This window comes from Hemitrygon akajei, chromosome 21, assembly GCF_048418815.1.
Source record: "Hemitrygon akajei chromosome 21, sHemAka1.3, whole genome shotgun sequence".
Taxonomy (NCBI): Eukaryota; Metazoa; Chordata; class Chondrichthyes; order Myliobatiformes; family Dasyatidae; genus Hemitrygon; species Hemitrygon akajei.
The window spans coordinates 31,440,174-31,462,339 of NC_133144.1; the positions used below are offsets into that span (position 1 = coordinate 31,440,174).

Consider the following 22,166-nt stretch of genomic DNA (forward strand, 5'->3'; position numbering starts at 1 on the left):
TTCTTTCTTTCTTTCTTTGAACTACAGACAAAGTGCAAGGGGTTGCCTGTCTGCCTCAACCCAGTTTCTCAGGCACAATGCATTACTTCCACCAATCGGCAGCACTGATATTGGTCATTCTGCTGCAAAGTTATCTGAACAACCACAGGTACTTGAAGAACAGCACCAACATAGCCTGCCTTGTTATTGTTGTATCATGTTACATATTCATGACATTCAAATTGTTAACAAACATGCAATTGTTTAATGTGAATCAACAACTGTTAAATCCTCGCCTCTTCGTATTCTGAAACTTTCCTTACATTTCTATAGATATTTTGAAGTCTGTGACCTACTTCCATTGCTGGTGGGGAGTATGAGGGGCACAGTGGCACCACATGGGAGACCCATGTTCAGTCCTGACTTTTAGTATCATTAAAGTGGAGTTTGCACATTCTACCTGTAAATGTGTAATTTCCTCTTTTGGATGCTTTTGTTTCCTTTCACATCCAAAATATGTGAAGTTTGGTAGTTTAATTAGCTGCTGTATGTGGATGAGTGTTAGAATGAGTATTGGTGGTGTAGGATATAGTTCAGCTGAAGATATGGATGGAGAAATTGCAGATGCAGTTAAATCCAGGCTCGTGTGAGGTGTTGTGATTCGGGAGATCAAATGTGAAAGGACAGTGCACACAGCAAAGACCCAAACAGTGTTGATGTCATAGATCTTGGGATCCAACCCCATAGCTCACTGAAAGTGACAGCAAAAGGGTTGTAAAAGGGCATTTGGCATGCTTACCTTTATTAATCAAGGCATTGAGTTAAAGAGTCAGGAAGTTACAATATGTCAAGAGGCTTTATAAAACTCTAGTTAGGTCACATCTGGAATATTGCACTCAATTCTGGTTGCCCCATTATAGGAAGGATGTGGAGCATTGGAGAGGGTGCAGTAGAGGTTAACCAAGATGCTGTCTCAACTAGAAGGCATATGATATGAGGAGAGGTGGGACAAACTAGGGCTGTTTTTTCTGGAATAGCTGAGGCTGAGAGGGGAGCTGATAGAAGTTTATTAAATTATGAGAGGCATAGATAAAGAAGATAGTATATTTTTACTAGGGTCGAAATGTCTGACACTAGAGTGCAAGCATTTAAGAGAGGGGACGGTTTAAAGAAGATTTACAGGGTATTTTTTTCTTACACAGAGAGTGTTGTGTGCCTGAAATGTACTGCCAGGTTGCTGGTTGAAGCAGATGAAGACATTAAGAGGCTTTTACATAGGCACATGATTATGCAGAGAATGGAGGCATAAAGACCATATGCAATCAGAAAGGATTAGATGTCATTTGCTTAATTAGTCGAGTACAACATCATGAGCTGAACCTGTTCCTGTGCAGTACTGTTCTACACTGCATGATGGATAGGCAGAATTGTTTTCTTATGGTAGGAGTATAAAGAAACAAGAGGTCATGGGTTTAAGGTGAAAGTCAGGAGCTTAAAGAGAAGCTGAGGGAAATGCTTTTACATAGAGACTGGTTGATACCTGGAACCTACTGTCAGAGGAGGTGGTGGAATCAAATAGAGTCATTACATTTAAGATGAAACTAGACTGGCATTTGAATAGGCAAAGCATAGAAAGATACAGATCTAATGTTGGCAAGTAGGATAAGTGCAGAAGGGCAAAAATAGTCAGCATGATGTGGGGATATTTTATTACTGCTTTAAATCCAAAAATATTAAAGTTTCAGGATATTAAACACATCGTATATTATTTCATTCATAAAATTGTACAGCTCAGAGTAAGCTCACTCAACTGACAAGGAGGTTTGAAGGATGCAATTAAAAAATATATCCTTCTCAGAAGATAAAGGAGTTCACAGATCAAAGAGCTATAGGTAGGAGACCTATTCCTTTTGCTTACAGATGAATAGATTTTCATTGGCCCAGGAGAATTTGCTGGAATTGAGATAGGACATATGTATCCTTAATTTTGACATTTTCCTCTATTCACAAAAAGTACATAAATAAATTTTCATCTCATCTCTTTTCACTATAAATATACAGGTATCTAGAAGCTCTTTTCAGATAGTTTTCCTATCCACCTTTCAATATGGTACAGTATGCTTTATTTGTTTTTCAAATGGCAGAATCCTCTGTGCTAGAGAGAACAAACACACTCACTGAACATCTCTGCTCAATTCTTAAATGTAAGTTCAGAGATGTATAAAGGTTCTATCCCAGAAGGAGGTAAATTCTGAACAAACAGGCTGCTTATCCGAAACTGTTCAACTATAACATGTCTCAATAAAAAGTGAGCTGCTGTTTCTCAACCTTACGTTGGTCTTTGCAGAAAATCTAAAAGCAAAAGGTTGTGGCAAAGCTAGGAGTAAATCATTCAACCTAGTCACAATAACAGCAAGACTGAGAATGATGGGAAATTAACTTTTTACATTTTTCCACTATAGAAATCACAAATACATTCAAATCGAACCCAGAGTGCAATTATCAGTGAAAGAAGCCACCTACCTCCAAGAGACAAATACGTGGGGAACAAATACTTCACAAGGCCTAAAACCACACACACATTTCAGGTAAGGAGAAATGTCAAATTTAAACAGATCATGGATGAGATACTGTATGCAAACCAGAAAGTTCTTGGCTTAAACACAAAGTACACTGCAGATGCTGTGGTCAGATCAACATGTACAAACAAGCTGGATGAACTCAGCAGGTCTGGCAGCTTCCGTTGAAATGAGCAGTCAACGTTTCTGGCCGAGACCCTTCGTCAGGCCTGAAGAAGGAGGGGGGCAGGGGCCCTATAAAGAAGGTGGGGGGAGGGTGGAAGTTGCCAGGTGAAAAACCAATCAGAGGAAAGATCAAGGGGTGGGGGAGGGGAAGCAGGGAGGGGATAGGCCGGAGAGGTGAAGAAGGGGAAAGCACTATGGGTAGTAGAAGAAGGCAGAATCACGAGAGAGGTGATAGGCAGCTAGAAGAGGAGGCAGAGTGAAAGTGGGATGGTGGAAGGGAGAGAGAGGGAATTACTGGAAGTTGGAGAATTCATTGTTCATACCAAGGGGCTGGAGATTACCCAGAGGTGTTGCTTCTCCAACCTGAGTTTGGCCTCATCATGGCAGTAGAGGAGGCCATGTATGGACATATCCGAATGGGAATGTGAAGGAGAGTTGAAGTGTGTGGCAACCGGGAGATCCTGTCTGTTGTGGCGGACGGAGCGGAGGTGCTCGACAAAGCGGTCCCCCGATCTGCGTCAGATCTCGCCGATGTAGAGGAGGCCGCACCAGAAGCACCGGATGCAATAGATTACCCCAGCAGACTCACAAGTGAAGTGTTGCCTCACCTGGAAGGACTGTTTGGGGCCCTGAATGGTGATAAGAGAGGAGATGTAGGGACAGGTGTAGCACTTACTTTTGCAGGGATAAGTACCAGGTGGGAGATCTGTGGGGAGGGACGTGTGGACCAGGCAATCACGGAGGGAACGATCCCTGCGAAAAGCAGAGAGGGTTGAGAGGGAAAGATGTCCTTAGTGGCGGAAGTTGTGGAGGATAATATGCTGGATCCGGAGGTTGGTGGGGTGGTAGGTGAGGACCAGGGGAACACGATCCCTGTTGTGGTGACAGGAGGATGGGGTGAGGGCTGAAGTGCGGGAAATGGAGGAGATTTGTCTAACTTCTGGTAATTTCTCCTCCTTCGTTCTCTCTTTTTTACCATTTCCCATTTTGGTTACTTTCTCACCTTTTCTCTTGTCCTCACCTGCCTGTCACCCCCCACCCCGGTATTCTTCCCCCTTCCCTTTCTTCCATGGTCCACTGTCCTCTCCTAACATGGATTCCTCCTTCTTCATCCCTTTCCCTCTAACACCTATCTCCTCTCAGCTTCTTACTTCACCCTCTCCCCCAACAACCCATCTCTCCTTTCACCTCATTTCATTTATCACCATCTATACTCTTTCCCTTGCTCATTCTGGCTTCTGCTCCCTTCTCTTCCAGTCTCAATGAAGGGTTTTGGTGAGAATGATGAGATTGCTAGGGTCTGGACAATATCTTAGTGTCCTCTCTAGCCATAGGCGAGGTCCCGGAGAATTGACGAGTAGCTAATGTTCTATTATTTGACAAGGTAACCAGGGATTATCCTGGAAACTATAGACTGGTGAGTCTCACATCAGTGGTAGGGAAGTTGCTGGATAGGATTCATGAGCATTGGAAACCCATAGCCTAATGAGGGAGAGCCAGCATGGCTTTGTGCAGACCAAGTCATGTCTTAATGACTGAGTTTTTTTATGAGGTGCAAGAGTGATTGATGAAGGTGCAGCTTTGGATGTTGTTTACATGAATTTTGTAAGGGATCTGACAATGTCTCTCATGGGAGGCTCATCCAGAAGATTAAGATGCATTGGATCTATGGTGATTTGGCCATTTCAGTTCAGAACTGGCTTGCTCATTGAAGGCAGAGGGTAGCGGTCGGAGGGACTTATACTACCTGAAGTTCTATGATTAGTAGTGTTCCACTGGGATCTATTGGGGCCTCTGCAGTTTGTGATGTATATAAATAACCTGGATGAAAGTGTGGATGGGTGGGTTAGTAAATGTTCAGATGATCAAAGATTGATGGCATCGTGGATAGTAGAGAAGGCTGGCAAAGAATAAAATGGGATATAGATCAATAGCAGATATGCGTGGAAAAATGGCAGATTGAGTTTAACCCTGCCAAATGTGATGTGTTGCTCCTTGGTAGGTCAAACGTAAAGAGACTGTACCCTGTCAAGGGCAGGACCTCTAACAGTGTTGATGAGCAGAGGGATCTTGAGGTCCAAGTTCATAGTTCCCTGAAAATGGCTACACAGCTTGATAGGGTGATTAAGAATGCATATGGCATGTTTGCCTTTATTAGTCAAGGCACTAAATTCAAAAGTCAGAAAGTTATGTTGCAGCTTTATAGAACTCTAGTTAGGCTGCATCTGGAGTATCGCATACAATTCTGGTCGTCCCACTATAGGAAGGATGTCAAAGCTTTGGAGAGGGTTCAAAAGATGTTTACCAGGATGTTTCCTGGATTATAGGACATATGCTATAAAGAGAGGTTGGACAAACTTGGTTGTTTTCTCTGGTGAGATGGAGGCTGAGGGGAGATCCTATAGAGGTTTATAAGATTAGGAGAAGGATAGATAGATAAATCTTTTTTAAGCCATCTTTTTCTAAGGGTTGAAATGTCTAATACCAGAGGGCATATATTTAAAGAGAGAGGGTTTAATTTCAAAGGAGATATGAGAGACATTTTTGTTTACACACAGAGTGGTTGGTGCTTAGAATGCGCTGCGTGGGGTGGTGCTAAAAGGAGAAACATTTGACACTTTTAAAAGACGTTTAGATAGGCATATAAATGTGAGGAAACTGGAAACATATGCACACTGTGTAGGCAGAAGAGATTAGTTAGCCATTTGATTACTAATTTAATTGGTTTGGCACAACATTGTGGGCTGAAGGGCCTGATCCTGTTCTGTACCGTTCAGTGCCTCAGCCTAAAATGTCAACTCTTTATTCCCCTCCATTGATGCTGCCTGACCTGCTGAGTTCCTGCAGCATTTTTGTGTATTGCCCACTGATATCACCAGAGGCAGTATTGGATGTCTTAAGATATATGAAGGTAGATAAATCTCCAAGGCCTTACCAGGTATATCAAAGGACACTGGAGAGCTAAAGAAGATATCACAGTGAACGATACTGACAGGTAGTGCGGATAAGGCCCAGGAAGGGAGGGAGCGAGAAAGAACCTATTGTTGTTGCCTTTTATTCTGACAGGAACATATAAACTCTGTACTCTCAAATTTTCACTCCCATGTATCAAGTGCCAGAAAACAACCTGTCCCAATCCACATTTCCCGCATCCTTTCTGGTACCATCAAAATTAGCCTTTCTCCACTTTAGAATCTCAACCCTCAGATGGTGCTATCCTTTAACTCACCACCTATCTCCCTGAACTCACTTTGCTGGACCTCATCATTCTTCCTACCCATGTCATTGGTATCGATGTGAGCCACGACCTCTGGCTGCTCACCTTCCCACTTAAGAATGCTGTTGGTTCAAAGCTGTTTCCCTGCCTGGCACCTGGAAGACAACATGCCATCCAGGAATCTCGTTCTCATCCACAGAACCTCCTTTTTGTTTCCCTAACCATTGAATGCCCTATCACTAGAGCTCACCTCTTCTACCAACCCCCCCCCCATCCCTTTTGAGCCACAGAGCCAGACTCAGTACCAGAGACCTGATAGCTGTGGCTTTCCTCTGCTAGATCATACCCCTAACAGTATCCAAAGCAATACAGTTGTTGAGGGGAACAGCCACAGGGGTAATCTGCCTTTCCCCTTTATTTCTCCTGAAGGTCACCCAGTTAGTGGGTTGCAGTTAATTGGGCCATCAGTTATTTGGGACAATTCTTAAAGAACAGAATCTGCTGGGATTCCCTTCATTTATTGGGGACACTATGCCACTTAATTGGGGCAAGAGATTGTTGCCGAATGGTTTTTAACTAGAGTCAGTCACGTACACTTGTGTGGCTGTTAGACAATACACCATGCTTAGAGTGAACAGTTTTTAAACAACATCAGTTTTATGTGTTTGTGTTCAAAAAGCAATGATTTTTGGCACTCATAGTTGGGAAGTGATAAGCAGTAGGACAAATCATAACTGTTTTGCTCACTGTGGTTTCAAGCACTTGGCTTAGAGATGCCAGAAACAGCTGGGAGTGAAAATGAAATGATTTCACTACTTCAACAAGTTAGGAACTATGAAGGTATTTACCATCATCTTGAATACTAAAATGAAAATGAAGATTTGGAGAATGCATTTATCAAAAGCACTGTATAAAGACAGTCCATTATCTACACTAGGTGGCTGTGCTTATACTGTTCATTTATAGTCAATCAAAAGAACATGGCAGCATACACTGGATGAATTCCTCTGCCGATAACTGTTAGGAACTATTACACAGTTTTATAGTACTGTAGTAGCATTGGTAGTGTTCTAAATTGTTCTGTACTTCATTTAAATACATAATTTGTTACTCAGTTTGTCTTTTTTATACCTTTTTAATTATTTTCATGAAATTTTAGCTAATTGCAGCAGCTGCTTATTTGGGCCAAAATGTACTGGTCCTGATATGTCCCAATTAACTGGAATCCACTGTATATTAAATAAGCTGCCAGTGGAAGTGATTAAGCCAAGTATATTAATAACATTTAAAAGATACTTGGGCAAGTACATGGAAAGGGAAAGTTTAGAGGAATATGGGCAAAACATAGAAAACATGGACAAATAGAACTGGTTTAGCTGATAATCTTGCTCAGCATGGACTAGTAGGGCCGAAGGCCCTGATTCCCTATTGTATGACTTTATAAACATCACTGAGTCTTTATGAAAAAAAACAGGTCCATCTAAAAGGACCATTATACATAAAGTAAGAAAGTGTGCAATAACCGCATGTTGCTTCAGCACCAGGCAGAGAAGAGCAGCCCTTAAAAACACTTGATGGCAGCCAGACAGCAGTTACTCACATTATGGCTGTCTTTGAGGAGAGAGGGAGATAAATAAGGAAATTCTCATAACTATACCACCTGTAAAGAAACGATGCCAGGAGATCCACAAGGTATCAGGGTGGAATGGCAGGAGTGACATCCCACAAACAGTATCATCAATGCAAAATCAGAATTACTTAGTGCTCTCAAACTGTTATTCATTATGCATACAGAAAAATACTGAAACTGTATATTGACTCTGTTTAGGCAAACACGGATGGAAATAGAAAGGAGGCCGTAAAGATGAGAAAGGAAGCCTTCTTGTGATTATGTCATCAGGCAAGAAAGGGAATATCTCCTCATTAGCAGAGAGGTCACAAAGCCCAAAACTCAATAAAGAGCAGACTGCCAGAAATCTGTCTGGTGTTTCATTCTTATAAATCCATCCATAGTGTAATTGGCATATCTGTTCTCTGATCTCAGAGAATATGGAACATTACAACACAGTATGAGTCAACAGTGTTGTGATGACCTGTATAAACTAGCTCCAAGATCAATCTAACCTTTCCCTCTCACACAGTCCACACCCCTCAATTTGTCTTACACCCATGTTCCTAAGAGTCATACCTGTCCCTATTGTATCAGCTTCTACCATCAGTCACAGCAGTGTATTCCAGGCACCCACCACTCCCTCTTACGTCTTCATCTTGATGTCTCCCCTAGATTTTCCTCCACTCACATTGAAACGATTGTCAAACTGTTTAGTGACATTCTGAATCTATACAAACTTCTAAGAAAGTAGAGGTGCTGTTGTGCCTTCTTTGTGATGACACTTAATGTGCTGGCGCTGGGACAGATTTTCTGATTGTCGTGGTTTCTTGTGCCCCACAAACGACCAGGAGACGCAGAAGATTCTTCAAGAAGTGTTAAACTTTAATTTGCAAATCAAAGCTGAGACAGTCAGTGAGCTAGTCACTGATTGCCCACCGATCCTTGTGCATAGCATTTTTTATAGCAATCTCCTGGTTTAGTTGCATTAGCATATCCAATTGGTCTACAGTTGCGTATCACCAGTACATCAGCTCCCGACTTCCCACTATTGTTTCTACCCATTAACTTAATCATGTTCTAATCTACTTTTTGGGCCACGTGTTACCTCATCCCTGGCCACAGTTATCTCTTAGCTAGCCTCTCATTAACACACCATTATCTTCTTATTTGGCTACATTCTTAAGTTACTGATGTGTTCAATAGTACAGAGACAATACAGAGATTTTATTCTCCTACTAAATTGGATACATACATAGCAAATAGCAAACACAAAGCTGACTACATAGTTTTGGTTACACAGCAAACAATGCAACTTTATACTCCAATATGATCTGTTAATGCTAAGGAATTTAAAGCTACTGACTCCCTCCACCTCTGATCCCCTAATGGGGACTGGCTCATGGACCTCTGGCTTCTTCCTCCTGTAGTCAATAATCAGCTCTTTGGTTTGCTGATGTTGAGTGAGAAATTGTTGTTGTGGCACTACTCAACCAGATTTTCAATCACCCTCCTATATGCTGATCTGTCAGCACCATCGTCAAGGCACGTTTCCCCCTTCATTCCTGAGCAGCTCTAATCATCTTTCTGTTCTTCAGATACACATAGAATGCCTTGGGAGTTCCCTTACTGCTACTTACCAAGGTCTTCTCATCTTCCTTGTTAAGTTTCTTCCTAGCTTCCTTACAGTATCCAAGAGCACTGCCAGAATTTTACATCCTACACCTTAAATATGCATCCTTCTTTCTCTTGACTAAATGTTCTACCTCTCTAATCAACCATAGTTTCTTCACCCCATCATCCTTTCCCTGTTCGAGTGGGACAAATCAATCCAGAACCCCATGCAAGTTCTCCCTAAACAACCTCCACACTGCATAACACACTCAAAATGCTGGAGGAATTTACCGGGTCAGGTAGGATCATTTCCATTGATGCTGCCTAACTTGCTGAGCCCCACCAGCATTTTATATGTATTGCACTGGATTTCCAGCATCTGCAGAATCTCTAGTACTTATGATTTGCTCTCCACATTTTTGCTATGCATTTCACAGAGAACATATGTTCCCAATCTACACCCCAAGTTCCTGCCAAATACCATCATAATTAGCCCTTCCTTAATTAAATACTTTCTCATACCACCTGCAGTTACCTTTGTCAATAGCTATGCTAAAGGTCAGGGAGTTGTGGTCACTATCTCTGAAATGTTCACGCATCAAAAGGTCTATCACTTGACTAGGTACATTGCCTATTATTAGATCCAGCATGGCCACTCCTCTAGTTGCCCCACCCACATACTGTCAGAAATCTTTTTTGGACACACCTAACAAATTCTGCCTCATCTAACCCTGTTGCACTACTGAGATACCAATCAATATCAGGGAAGTTGAAGTCAACCATGGCAACAACCCTGTTATTTTTGCACTTTTCCAAAACCTGCCTAGGAAAGAGGCTGAAAAGAAGGATCTCCAAGGTTGTAAAGTCCAGATTACTCCCTGTATCAGGGGTTAGTGCAGTTAGAAATGGGGTGATTTCATGGAAGAATGAGTGGCTGTGGAGATGATTGAAGGGGGACAGGGTTTTAAGTTCTTGGAACATTGTAACTTTTTCTGGGGAAGGGGTGACCTGTACAAAAGGGACGGGTTGCACCTGAACTGGAGGGGAACTAATATCCTGGCCGGGAGGTTTGCTGGTGCTACTTGAGAGAGTTTAAACTAGTTTTTCAGGGGGCTGGGAACCGCAAAGCAGGTCAGTAATGGAAGGATCAGACCAGAAGGTAGATATCAAGGAAAGTATCGAAAGGCAAAATCAAAATAACAGGTATGATGGGTCATATAGTTTTAAGCATGTATATTTTAATGCTAGAAGTATTATGGGTAAGGGTGATGAATTTAGAGCATGGATAGAACTACATGCTCTAGTTCTACAACACATAGAACTACAGTGTTGTAGCCTTTCCTGAAACTTGGTTGAGAGAGGGGCAGGAATGGGTGGTTGACATACCAGGTTTTCAAAGTTTTAGAAAAGATAGAGGAGGAGGTAAAGAATGGGGGGGGAGGGGAAGAAAGTTGCACTACTAATCAGGGACAATATCACAGCTGCATTCTGGAGAGATATAATGGAAGGATCAGACACCGAGTCCATTTTGATGAAACTCAGGAATAGGAAGGGTGCAATCACACTGATGGAATTGTACAGATTATACTACTGACCCAATGAGGGACAGATATGTAATCAGATTAAGGAAATGTGTAAAAATAATAGGGTTGTTGTCATGGGGAAATTTCAAGTCCCCTAATACAAACTGAGACCTTCTTAGTGCGAGGGGTGTAGATGGGGCAAAGTTTGTTAAATGTATCAAGGAAGGTTTCTTATGTCAATATGTGGACAGTCCAAAAAGAGGAGGGGCAGTACTGGACCTGATGTTGGTTAATGAGCTGGCCGGGTGACTGACATTTCAGTGGGTGAACAGATAGTGAACAGTGACCACAACTCCTAACTTTCAGGATAGCTATGGATATGGATAGGTATGATCCTTGTAGGAGAGTTTGAAGTTGGAGCAGGGCAAATAACAAGGACATTAGGCAGGAACTAAAATGTGTTAATTGGGAACACCTTTTCTCTGGCAAGATCTCATCAGACACATGGGGGGTGTTCAAAGGTCAATTACACAGAGTACAGGAAAGGTAGGTTCCTGTTAGAAGGAAAGACAGGTCTGAAAGGATAAGAGAACCTTGGATGTCCAGTAAGGTGGTGAGTTCAGTCAAGAAGAAAAAGGAAAAGTATGTAAAGCTTTGGAAGTTAAGATCAAACAAAGCACATGAGGAGTATAATGAAGTCAGAAAAGAATTAAAGAAGGGAATTAGAAAAGCCAGGAGGGGTCATGAAAAGTCCTTGGCAAGTACGATTAAGGTGAATCCCAAGGCATTCTATAGATACATCAAGTAAGTGGATAGCTAGAGAGAGGGTGGGACCACTCAAGGATAAAGGGGGGAATATTTGCTTGGACGCAGAGAATGTGAATGAGGTACTTAATGAGCATCTTGCTTCAGTATTTACCGAGGAAAACGGTATGGCAGACCAGGAGATCAGTGCTGAGTGTATAAATATGTTAGGGCATTTAGAGGTCAAAGAGGAGGAAGTGTTGGGCCTCCCCAGGGCCTGATGGGATTTACCCCAGGTTATTGAAGGAGGCAAGAGATGAGATTTCTGGGCTCTTGCCCAGTCTATTCTTGTCCTCTATAGCTACAGGCAAGGTCCTGGAGGACTGGTGAGTGACTAATTTTGGCCTTCTATTTAAGAAGGGAGCAAGGGAATATCTCGGAAACTATAGACTGGCGAGTCTCACGTAGGCTGTAGTGAAATTGCTGGAAAAAATTCTTAGGGAGAGAATATATGAGCATTTGGAAGCCCATGGCCTAATTAGGGAGAGCCAGCTTGGTTTTGGGGATAGTAGGTCATCCCTTGCCAATTTGACAAGGTGATGAGAGAGATTGATGAGGGTAGGACAGTGAATGTTGTCCACATGAGAAGGATGTTGAAGCTTTGGAGAGGGTAGAGAAGAGGTTTACCAGGATGCTGCTTGGTTTAGAGTGCATGTATTATCACAAGAAGCTGGATAAACTTGGGTGATTTTCTCTGGAAGGGAAAATTTCAGAGATTGAGGGGAGACCTGATAGAGGTTTACAGGATTATGTGAGGCATAAATAGAGTGGACAGAGAGTATCTGTTTCCCAGGGTCGAAATGTCTAATATCAAAGTGCCTGCATTGAAGGTGAGAGGGGTAAGTTTTTACTCAGGGAGTCATGGGTGTCTGGAAAGTGCTGCCTGGTATGGTGGAGGCAAATACATTAGAGGATTTTAAGAAGCGTTTGGAAAATGTGGGAGGAAACATACCATAAGGTTATCTTGTTCTCATCCACAGAGGTACTCTTGTCTCAGCTTATTGGTTTGTCTTTGAAGGGTATAAGGAGAGCTCCAACAGCAAAAGATTCCAGAAATAGCTGTGGAGGTATTGGAACAAAAGATAACAGTGAGGAGGAGGAGGATATTGTAACAGTGCCTCCGAATTTAGCATTGTGAAAAAGGATCAACCAAGATAGAAAGCAGAGACATGCAGCATTAGTAGGCTGCAGTCAGGCGTTGGATGGAGTGAAGATAGTGTGGCAACACACTGAATTGCTGAATCCTTAACCACATTGAAGTACAGAGGAATCTTGGAATTCAAGTCCAAAGCTCACTGAAAGTGACCATGCAAGTAGATCATAAGACATAGGAGCAGAATTAGGCCATTCAGCCCATTGAGTCTGCTCCGCAATTCCATCATGGCTGATCCTAGATCCCACTCATCTCCATATACCTGCCTTCTCGCCATATCCTTTGATGCCCTGACCAATCAGGAAATGATCGACTCCTGTCTTAAATACACCCACAGACTTGGCCTCCAACAGAGTCTCTGGCAGAGCATTCTACAGATTCACCACACTCTGGCTAAAAAAATTCCTCGTTACCTCCGTTTTAAAAGGTCGCCCCTCAATTTTGAGGCTGTGCCCTCTCAGTGTGGATACCCTGACCACAGGAAACATCCTCTCCAGATCCACCTTGTCTAGTCCTTTCAACATTTGATAGGTTTCAATGAGATTCCCCTTGCACACTTCTAAATTCCAGTGAGTACAGGGCCAAACTTATATATTAACCCCTTTATTCCCAGAATCATCCTCATGAACCTCCTCTGGAGTCTCTCCAATAACAACACATCACTTTTGAGATAAGGGGCCCAGAACTGTTGACTGTACTCCAAGTGTGGCCTGACTAGTGTCTTATAAAGTGTCAGCATTATCTCCTTTTATATTCTATTCCCCTTGAAATAAATGCCAATATTGCATTTGCCTTCTTTACCACAGATTCTTAACTTGTAACTTAACCTCCAGAGTCTGTCCCTCTGAACCTCTGATGTTTGAATTTTCTCCCCATTTAGATAATAGTATGCACTAATGCTCCTTTTATCAAAATGTAAAATCATATATTTCCAAACACTGTATTCCATCTGCCACTTTTTTGCCCATTCTTCCAATTTGTCTGTCCTGCTGCAATCAGATTGCTTCCTTAGCACTACCTACCACTCCCCCTATCTTCGTACCATTCCTAAACTTTGCCACAAAGCCATCAATCCATTATTTACCGGTAAATCATTGACCAACAATGTGAAAAGTTGTAGTCCCAATACTGACCCCTGTGGAACACCACAAATCACTGGCAGCCAACAAGAAATGGCCCCCTTTATTCACATTTGCTGCCTCCAGCCTGTCAGCCATTCTGCTACCCATACCAGTATTTTTCTTGTAACACCACAGGATTTTATCTTCTTCAACAGCCTCATGTGTGGCTCATCCTTGTCAAATACTTTTTGAAAATCCAAGTAAGTGACACCCACTTCCTCTCTTTTGTCCAACCTGCTTGTTATTTCCTCGAAGAACTTAACAGATTTGCCAGGCAAGATTTCGCTTGACAGAAACCATGCTGACTTTGATTTATTTTATAATTAGTCTCCAAGTATCCTAAAATCTCATCCTCAATAATAGACTCCCAATAATTTACCAAGCACTGAAGTTTGGCTAACTGGCCTATAATTTCCTTTCTTTTGTCTTCCTCACTTCTCATAAGAGTGGAGTGACATTTGCAATTTTCCAGTCCTCTGAACCATGTCAGAATCAAGTGATTCTTGAAAGATCATGACCTATGCATCTGTTGGCTCTCCAACTTCTCTCAGGACTCTGGGATGTAGTCCATCTGGTCCAGGCGACTTATCCACCTTAAGACCTTTGAGTTTGCCTTGCACTTTTCCCTTTGTAATAGCAATGGCACTTACTCCTGCTTCTGACACTCACAGACCTCTGGCACACTGCTAGTGTCTTCCACAGTGAAGACTGATTTAATGCACTCATAAGTTCATCTGCCATTTCTTTGTTCTCTCCCCCCCCAATTACTACCTCACCAGCATCATTTTCCAGTGGCCCAATATCATCTCTCCCCTCTCTTTTACTCTTTATATAACTGGAAAAAAAACTTCTGGTATCCTGCTTTATGTTATTGGCTAGTTTGCCCTCATATTTCATCTTTTCCCTTCCTATAGCTTTTTAGTTGCCTCTTGGTGTATTTTAAAAGCTTCCCAATCATCCACCCACTCACTTGTGCTGCCTTATATGCCCTTTCCTTGGCTTCAATGCAGTCCTTAACTTCCCTTGTAAACCACGGTTGCCTACCCCTGTCATTTGAGATCTTCTTCTGTGGGACATATCTATACTGTGCCTTGTGAACTATTCCCAGAAACTTCAGCCATCTTTGCTCTGCCGTCATCCTTGCCAGTATCCGCTTCCAATCCACCTGGGCAAGCTCCTCTCATGCTCTGTAATTCCCATTCCCTATATTCCATTGCAATACATTTGACTTGTGCTTCTCCCTCTGAAATTGCAGTATAAATTCAATCATATTATGATCACTAGATAGCATAGCAAAGGAGGAATATGACATGTTTGCTTTCATTGGTCAAAGCATTGAGCATAAGAATCAAAAACTCATGTTGCAGCAGTATAAAACTTTGGTTTGGCCACACTTGCATTATTGTGTGCAATTCTAGTTGCTCCATTATAAAAAGGATGTGGAGGCGATAGAGAAGATGCAGAAGAGGTTTACCAGGATGCTGCCTGGATTAGAGGGTATGAGCTATTAGAAGATGTTGGATAGTTTTCTCCGGAATATTGGAGGCTGAGGGCACACCAGATAGAAGTTTATAAAATTAGGAGAGGAATGAATAATGTAAACAGTCAGTCTTTTACCCAGTGTAGAAATGTCAAGTACTAGAGGACAGAAAGTTAAGGTGAGATGGGAGAAAATGTTTTTTCACACAGAGAGGTGGCATTTGAGTGCCAGAATGAATGATGAATTTAAATACCATAGAAACACTTAACAGACTCATGGATACATGAATGTGCAGGGATTATAGGGGTATGGATTGTGTACAAGCAGAAGAAAATTAGTTTAATTTGGCACAAGAGATTCTGCAGGTACTGGAAATTCAGAGTGACATATACAAAATGCTGGAGGAATTCAGCAAGTCAGGCAGCATCCATGGAAAGGAATAAGTTTAGCATTGACACCCTTCATGAGGACCAGAAAGGAGAAGGGAAGAAGCCAGAAAAAAAAGGTGGAAAAGGGAAAAGAATACAAGCTAGAAGGTGATAAGTGAAGCCAAGTGGGTGGAGGAGGGGGGTGGAGTGAGAAGCTGGGAGGTGATAGGTGGAAAACATAAAGGGCTGAAGAAGAAGGAATCTGATAGGAGAGGAGAGTGGACCATGTGAGAAAGGGAAGGAGCTGATAAGAAGGTGAGGAGAAAAGAAGAGGTAAGAGTGAAGAATGGAAGAAGAGGGAAGAGATACCGGAAGTTGGAGAAATCAATGTTCATGGCATCAGGTTGAAGGCTAATGAGGTTTCCCTTACTCCACCATTGATGCTGTCCTCACCCACATCTCATCCATTTCTCAAACTTGCACCCTTCACCATCAACAGGGATAGAGCTTCTCTTGTCCTTACTTACCACACCATGGCCTCCACATCCAGCATATCATTCTCCACAATGTATGCCATCTTCAACAGGATCCTCCAACCAAACACATGTTTACCTCCATCCTACTGTGCTTATGGCAGGGATTTCTCTATGATTCCCTTGTCCAGTCATCCTTCCCCACTAATCTGCCTTCTGGTACTTACGCCTGAAAGCAGATGAAGTGCTACATTTGCCCATTCACCTCCTCCCTCACCTCCATTCAAACCCCAAGCAGTCCTTCCAGGTGAGTCAACAGTTCACCTACACATCTATTGGGGTCATCTACTATATCTGATGCTCCCAATGCAATCACCTCAACATCAGTGAGACCCAACATAGATCGAGGGACCAATTTGTTAAGCACCTTCCCTCTATCTGCAATAAGCAGGATTTCCTAGTGGCAACCATTTTAATTCCAATCCCCATTCACATTCCAATATGTCAGTCCAGGCCCTTATATGCTGGTCTACGACCACAATGAGGGCACTCTTGGGTTGGAGGAGCAACATCTCATATTCTGCCTGGGTAACTTCCAACCTAATGGCATGTATATCAATTTCTCTAATCTCTGGTAATTTTTTCCCCATTTCCCCCTTCCCTCTTGTTCCATTCCTCACTCTGACTCTCCTCTTACCTCTTCTCCTCTCCTGCCTATCACTTGCCCCTGGTGCCCCTCCTCCTTCCCTTTCTCCTATGGTTCATTCTCCTCTCCTATCAGATTCCTTCTTCTTCAGCCCTTTACCTTTTCCACCTATCACCTCCCAGCTTCTCATTTTATGCCTCTCTTCCACCACCTGGCTACACCTGTCACCTTCTAGTTTATACTCCTTTCCCTTCTCCACCACCTTATTCTGGCTTCTTCCCCCTTTCTTTCTAGTCTCATAAAGGGTTTTCATTCAAAATGTTGACCATTTTGTGCTTTTCATGGACGCTGCCTGATTTGCTGTCTACCAGCATTTTGTATGTGTTACTCTAGTTTACTTTGGCATCACAGACAATGTGAGCTGTGAGGCTTGTTCCAGTTCTATGTTCTATACGTAGCTTGTTGGAAACAATCATAGGTAGACAGTGTGATGAAAAGGGCATTTTGTACGTTGGCCTGGAAAAGTCAGGGCAATGTGCATAAGAGTTGACATTATGCTGCAGTTGTAGAAGTCAGTAATGAGGCTGCCCTTGAAGTATTGTGTTCAGTTTGGTCATCCTTATATAGAAAAATGGTTAATTTGGAAAGAGTGCAGAATGGTGCTGGGACCTGGCCTGAGTCATGGGAAAAGCTTGGCTTAAAATGGAAGAGAATGAGGGGTGATATTTTCAAAATAATTAAAATTTATGAAAGGCATAGATAAGGTGGACAGTAACAGTCCATTCCCCAGGCTAGAGGAGTCAGCAATTAGAGAGCATGGGCTTAGAGTGAGAGAAAAAAGATTGAAAAGGGTACCAAGAGGTAACTTCTTCATGCAGAAGGCAGGAAGTATATGGAACGAGCTGCCAGAGGAAGTGGTTGAGGCAGGTACAAAAATATTATTGAAGAAATACTTGGATAGGTGTATGGAAAGGTGATGCTTAGAGGGATATGGACCAAACACAGGAATTTGAGACTTGATGGGTTTGCACTGTGATTGGCATGGGCTTGCTGGGTCAAATTGTGTTATGGCAGTATTACTTTATAATTCTTTAACTGTGATGCCTAGTGGGAGGTAATAGTGTGGGATCCACACCACTTCCTGCCTTGGAAATCTCAGATAATAATTACAATTGGGAGGTTTTCATCAGAAAGTTACTGCACACTGAGAAGGTTGATGCATTTTCAGGTCTGGCTGAGGGAATGCAGAAATTCCAAAGAAAGTTCATCTTCCTACTGACAGCAGCGATCTCTGCTCTACTGTACAGCCTCTAAACTGGAAAGGTATCCCCAACATTGTCTTTGCAAACTCCTGCAAATCCACTAGTTGGGAAGGTGAAGCAATGTCAGGGGACCTTTCTCAGACCAACATCCCCAGCACTGATTACACTGCCAGCTCCAGTTTACCTAGAGTATCCACATGCATGACACACAACTCCTGTAACAAACTATATCTGAGCTCTGTGAAGGCAAACACTCACCAGGAAAACAGAGGAAACACTCAAAACCTCCTGGAAAATTGCAAGTACTAATCACCTCTTGAAGTCCCTGGCTCATGCCTGTGCACAATGAAGGAACATCAGGCTACCTTGAATCTGGTCAATGGGAGATTGCAGTAAAAACAGTGGAAAGAAGGCAAAACCTGTCCAACAGTTCTCCTGCACTGTGAATCCTTTACATCTGTGGCAGAAACTGTTGATCCCACACTGGCCTGAACAGCCATCTTAGACAGAGTGAAAGTAAGTCAGCTTCAAGCTCAAAAGAATATCTTAGAAGTTAGATTAAGTGCAGTTGTGGTCACTCTGTTACAGGAACAATGTGGATGCTTTGGAAAGGGTACAAGTTTACTAGGATGTTGCTTGGATTACAGGGCACAAACCATAAGGAGGGGCTGGACAAATGTGGGTTGTTTTCTCTGGACTATCAGAAGCTGAGGGGAGACATGATAGAAGCTTATGAAAATAAGAAGCATACATAGGGTCGACAGTAAGAATCTTTTTTTTTCTAGATAGGCATACAAAGAAATAATATCAGGGCTCAAAATCAAGAAGTAGAATGAGTTTGCATGGGGCTAAAATATCATAAGAGGCAGAAAATGGGTGGGAATTGTGTTAAGATCTTCAAAGAGCAGTTTATGCCATGATGGCTTAGCAGTTAGTGCAACACTATTACAGCTCAGGGCATCAGAGTTTGGAGTTCATTTCTGATGTCCTCGGCAAGGAGTCTGTACGTCCTTCCCATGGGTTTTCTCCCACAGTCCAAAGATGTACTGGTTAGTAGATTAATGAGTCATTGTGAATTGGCCCGTGGTTAGACTAGGGTTAAATCTGGTTTTGCTGGGTGGCACAGCTCAAAGGGCTGGAAGGGCCTGTTTTACTCTGTATCTCAATAAATAACAAATAAAAGTAATATGAGATATGTGTAACATGGATTTACAATAACTATAAGGAGCAGTAATCTACATATAGTGTGGAGAAACCAAATTAGAATTACCGATCAGTATGCTGGAAGGGGGAGTTATTGTGTAAATAGAAAGGATTAATTGAGAATCTTTAGGGAATGAGTGATTATTATATGATAATCACAGAAATTATTTAGTTCAAGCTGAAAGCAGGGTCATAAATCAAAACCAAATGGCTACAAAGGCATAAACTATGGATTGACTATGTTAGATGGGGAAGCTATATTAAAAAATATGATTGGAACCAAACTATAATTAAAAGCTAATCGCTTTTGAGCAGGAAAAGGGAAAGTGGTCCAGCCGTGGCTATTAAGATAGAGCAGATAAATGTGGTAAAAAAAAAAGCACTCAAAACAAGGACTGGGAAAATTTAGGAATTCAGAAAGGACCCAGCATTGATGAGAAAAAGTAGAGAAAAATGTAAGAGTCAGCTAGTGAGAGCCATAAAAACAGAACTTCTACTGAAACTTAAAAAGGCTGATAAGTGCCCCTTTATTGGCAAAAATGATAGTGTACTCAGGTGCTGTCTATATGGAATTTCTATATTCACCTAGGGACTATGGTTCCCTCCGGTGCTCAGTTCTCATTCCATATCCCAGAGATGTGCTGGTAGATTAATTGACTACAACAAATTACATTTTAGGAGAGCTAATGAACATGCATAACATGGGAAAGAGAAAGGGAACTGGCACGGCTGGATGGCTTCTTCTGTGCTGAAATAAGATTCAACAGGCAATGAAGAAAATGAAATGGTATTTTAGTACTTAGTGCAAAAGCACTTGAGTACTAAAGGAGAGACTCGGTGCAGAGCTGGAGACCATGCAGCCTGTACCAACTTCCAACACAGCAGTCCTATCTTTACTATTACCTTTTACCCTTGTTGAACCACAATATATTCTCTCAGCTACCCATCAACAGGCAGTGGGAAGCTGGCTGGCTAGGCACTCCGTTAACTACCAGAACCAAGGGTCAGTATCACCCATTAATCCCATTTTCATGTTTTACTTTTTATTGTATAGAGAGAGTGCATTTGCCCCATTGAATCTATGCCAGCTTCTGTGTGATCTCATCAATCCCATTCCCCACTTTTTTCCCTGTGAACTATTCTCTTCCACGTGTCCAGCAACTCCTCCTTCATTCTCCCGCTACCTGCCCACACTTGCAGGAATTCACAGTTCTCATCTTTACCTACCTTGTGAGGGGAAAACAAAACATCTGAAGAAAGACCACACAGTTAACAGTGAGAATGCCTACACTCAAACACAGGGCTGGATTGAACCCAGGAGCCACTGGAGCTGTAAGGCAAACTGCACTACCTTCTGCACTGCTGGGTCAGTAGGTTGGAGATGGTCTGATGTATGCTCCCAGTTATCCATCAGGCATTTCAGCAATCACCCGAAAGATGGTCCATCAGCAAGCCGAGGGACCAGCAGCATTAAGATGACAGCCAAACCAAAAGCATCTGACAGAAGAGTAAGAGCAGGAGGAACTATTCAGACACTCAGAAGCAAGAGCTCCCAGTAGGTTTCTGGACACGTGAGCCAGTATTTATCTGCAGAGATTCTCATTAAGTCCCTTCTAGCAGGCTCTTCGTTGTCTCAGTGACTACCATCCAGTAGCACTTAGGTCCACTGTGATGAAATGCTTTGAGAGGTCAGCGATGAAGCATATCAACTTCTTCCTGAGAAGTGAATTGGATCCACTCAAATTTGCCTACCAACACAACAGGTCAACAGTAGATGCTATTTCATTGGTACTCCACTAGGCTCTGGAATATCTGGACAATGAAGATGCATGCATCAGGATGCTCTTCATTGACTACAGCTCTGCATACAATACTATCAACCCCTCAAAGCTAATCAATAAACTTCAAAACCTAGGCCTCAATACCTCCTTGTGCAACTGGATCTGAGATTTAAATTCAGACCAGTCAGTTCAGATTGGTACATCTCCTCCACAATCACCATCAGCACAGATGCACCACAAGGCTGTGTGTTTAGACCGCTGTTCTACTCATGACAGTGAAGGTGCGTACTTAAGTTTGCTGATGACAGCATGATTGTGGGCCAGATCAAAGGTGATGATGAATCAGCGTATGGGTGGGAGACTGAGAATCTAGCTGAATGATGCCACAACAACAACCTCTCACTCAATGTCAGCAAAACTAAAGGGTTGATTATTTATTACAGGAGGAGGAAAACAGAGGTCCATGAGCCAGTCCTCATCAGGGGATCAGAGGTGGAGAGAGTCAGAAACTTTAAATTCCTCGATGTTATCATTTCAGAGGATCTGTCCTGGGTCCGGCATGGAACTTGCATTACGTAGATGACACAGCAATGTCTCTACTTTCTTAGAAGTTTAAATTCAGCATCTCACCTAAAACTCTGACAAACGTTTACAGATGTGCAGTGGAGAGTATACTAACTGGTTGCATCATGGCCTGGTATGAGTACACCAATGCCCTTGAACAGGAAGAAACAACAAAAAAGTAGCGGATACAGCCCAGTCCATCTTAGGTAAAGCCCTCCCCACCACTGAGCACATCTACAAGGTGCGTTGTCGCAGAAATGCAGCATCTATCATCGTGGACCCCCACCATTCAGGCCATGCTCTCTTCTTGCTGCTGTTGTCAAGAAGAAGGTATGGAAGCCTCAAGTCCACGCCACCAGATTCAGGAAATTATTCCCCATCAACTATCAGGCTTGAACCAGTGGGGATAAAGTCACTCACCCCAACACTGAACTGATTCCACAACCTATGGACTCACTTTTAAGGACTTTTGCGCATTGGCTGTTAGTCCATCTCTGTCATTTGTTGTTTTTCATTGATTCTATTGTGTTTCTTTCAATTTACTATGAATGCCTGCAAGAAATGAATCTCATGGTAGTATATGGTGATATATGTGTATTTTGATAATAAATTTACTTTGAACTTT

The 22,166-nt window shown here is 42.4% G+C and overlaps 1 protein-coding gene across 5 annotated transcripts in view; it reads left to right on the forward strand.

Moving 5' to 3' along the window:
• Nucleotides 1–22,166, forward strand: part of fam149b1 (family with sequence similarity 149 member B1) — a 129,538-nt gene extending 107,372 nt beyond the window's left edge. For 3 of the 5 annotated variants that reach the window (XM_073025078.1, XM_073025082.1, XM_073025081.1), the window contains 3 exons: nt 28–148; nt 2,442–2,567; nt 7,769–7,875. In XM_073025078.1, the coding sequence (XP_072881179.1) occupies nt 28–148; nt 2,442–2,567; nt 7,769–7,828 (307 nt within the window). In that variant the 3' untranslated portion in view covers nt 7,829–7,875. Of the gene's footprint in view, nt 1–27; nt 149–2,441; nt 2,568–7,768; nt 7,876–21,420 lie in introns of those variants that run through there. The other 2 variants (XM_073025079.1, XM_073025080.1) reach the window with 2 other exon arrangements.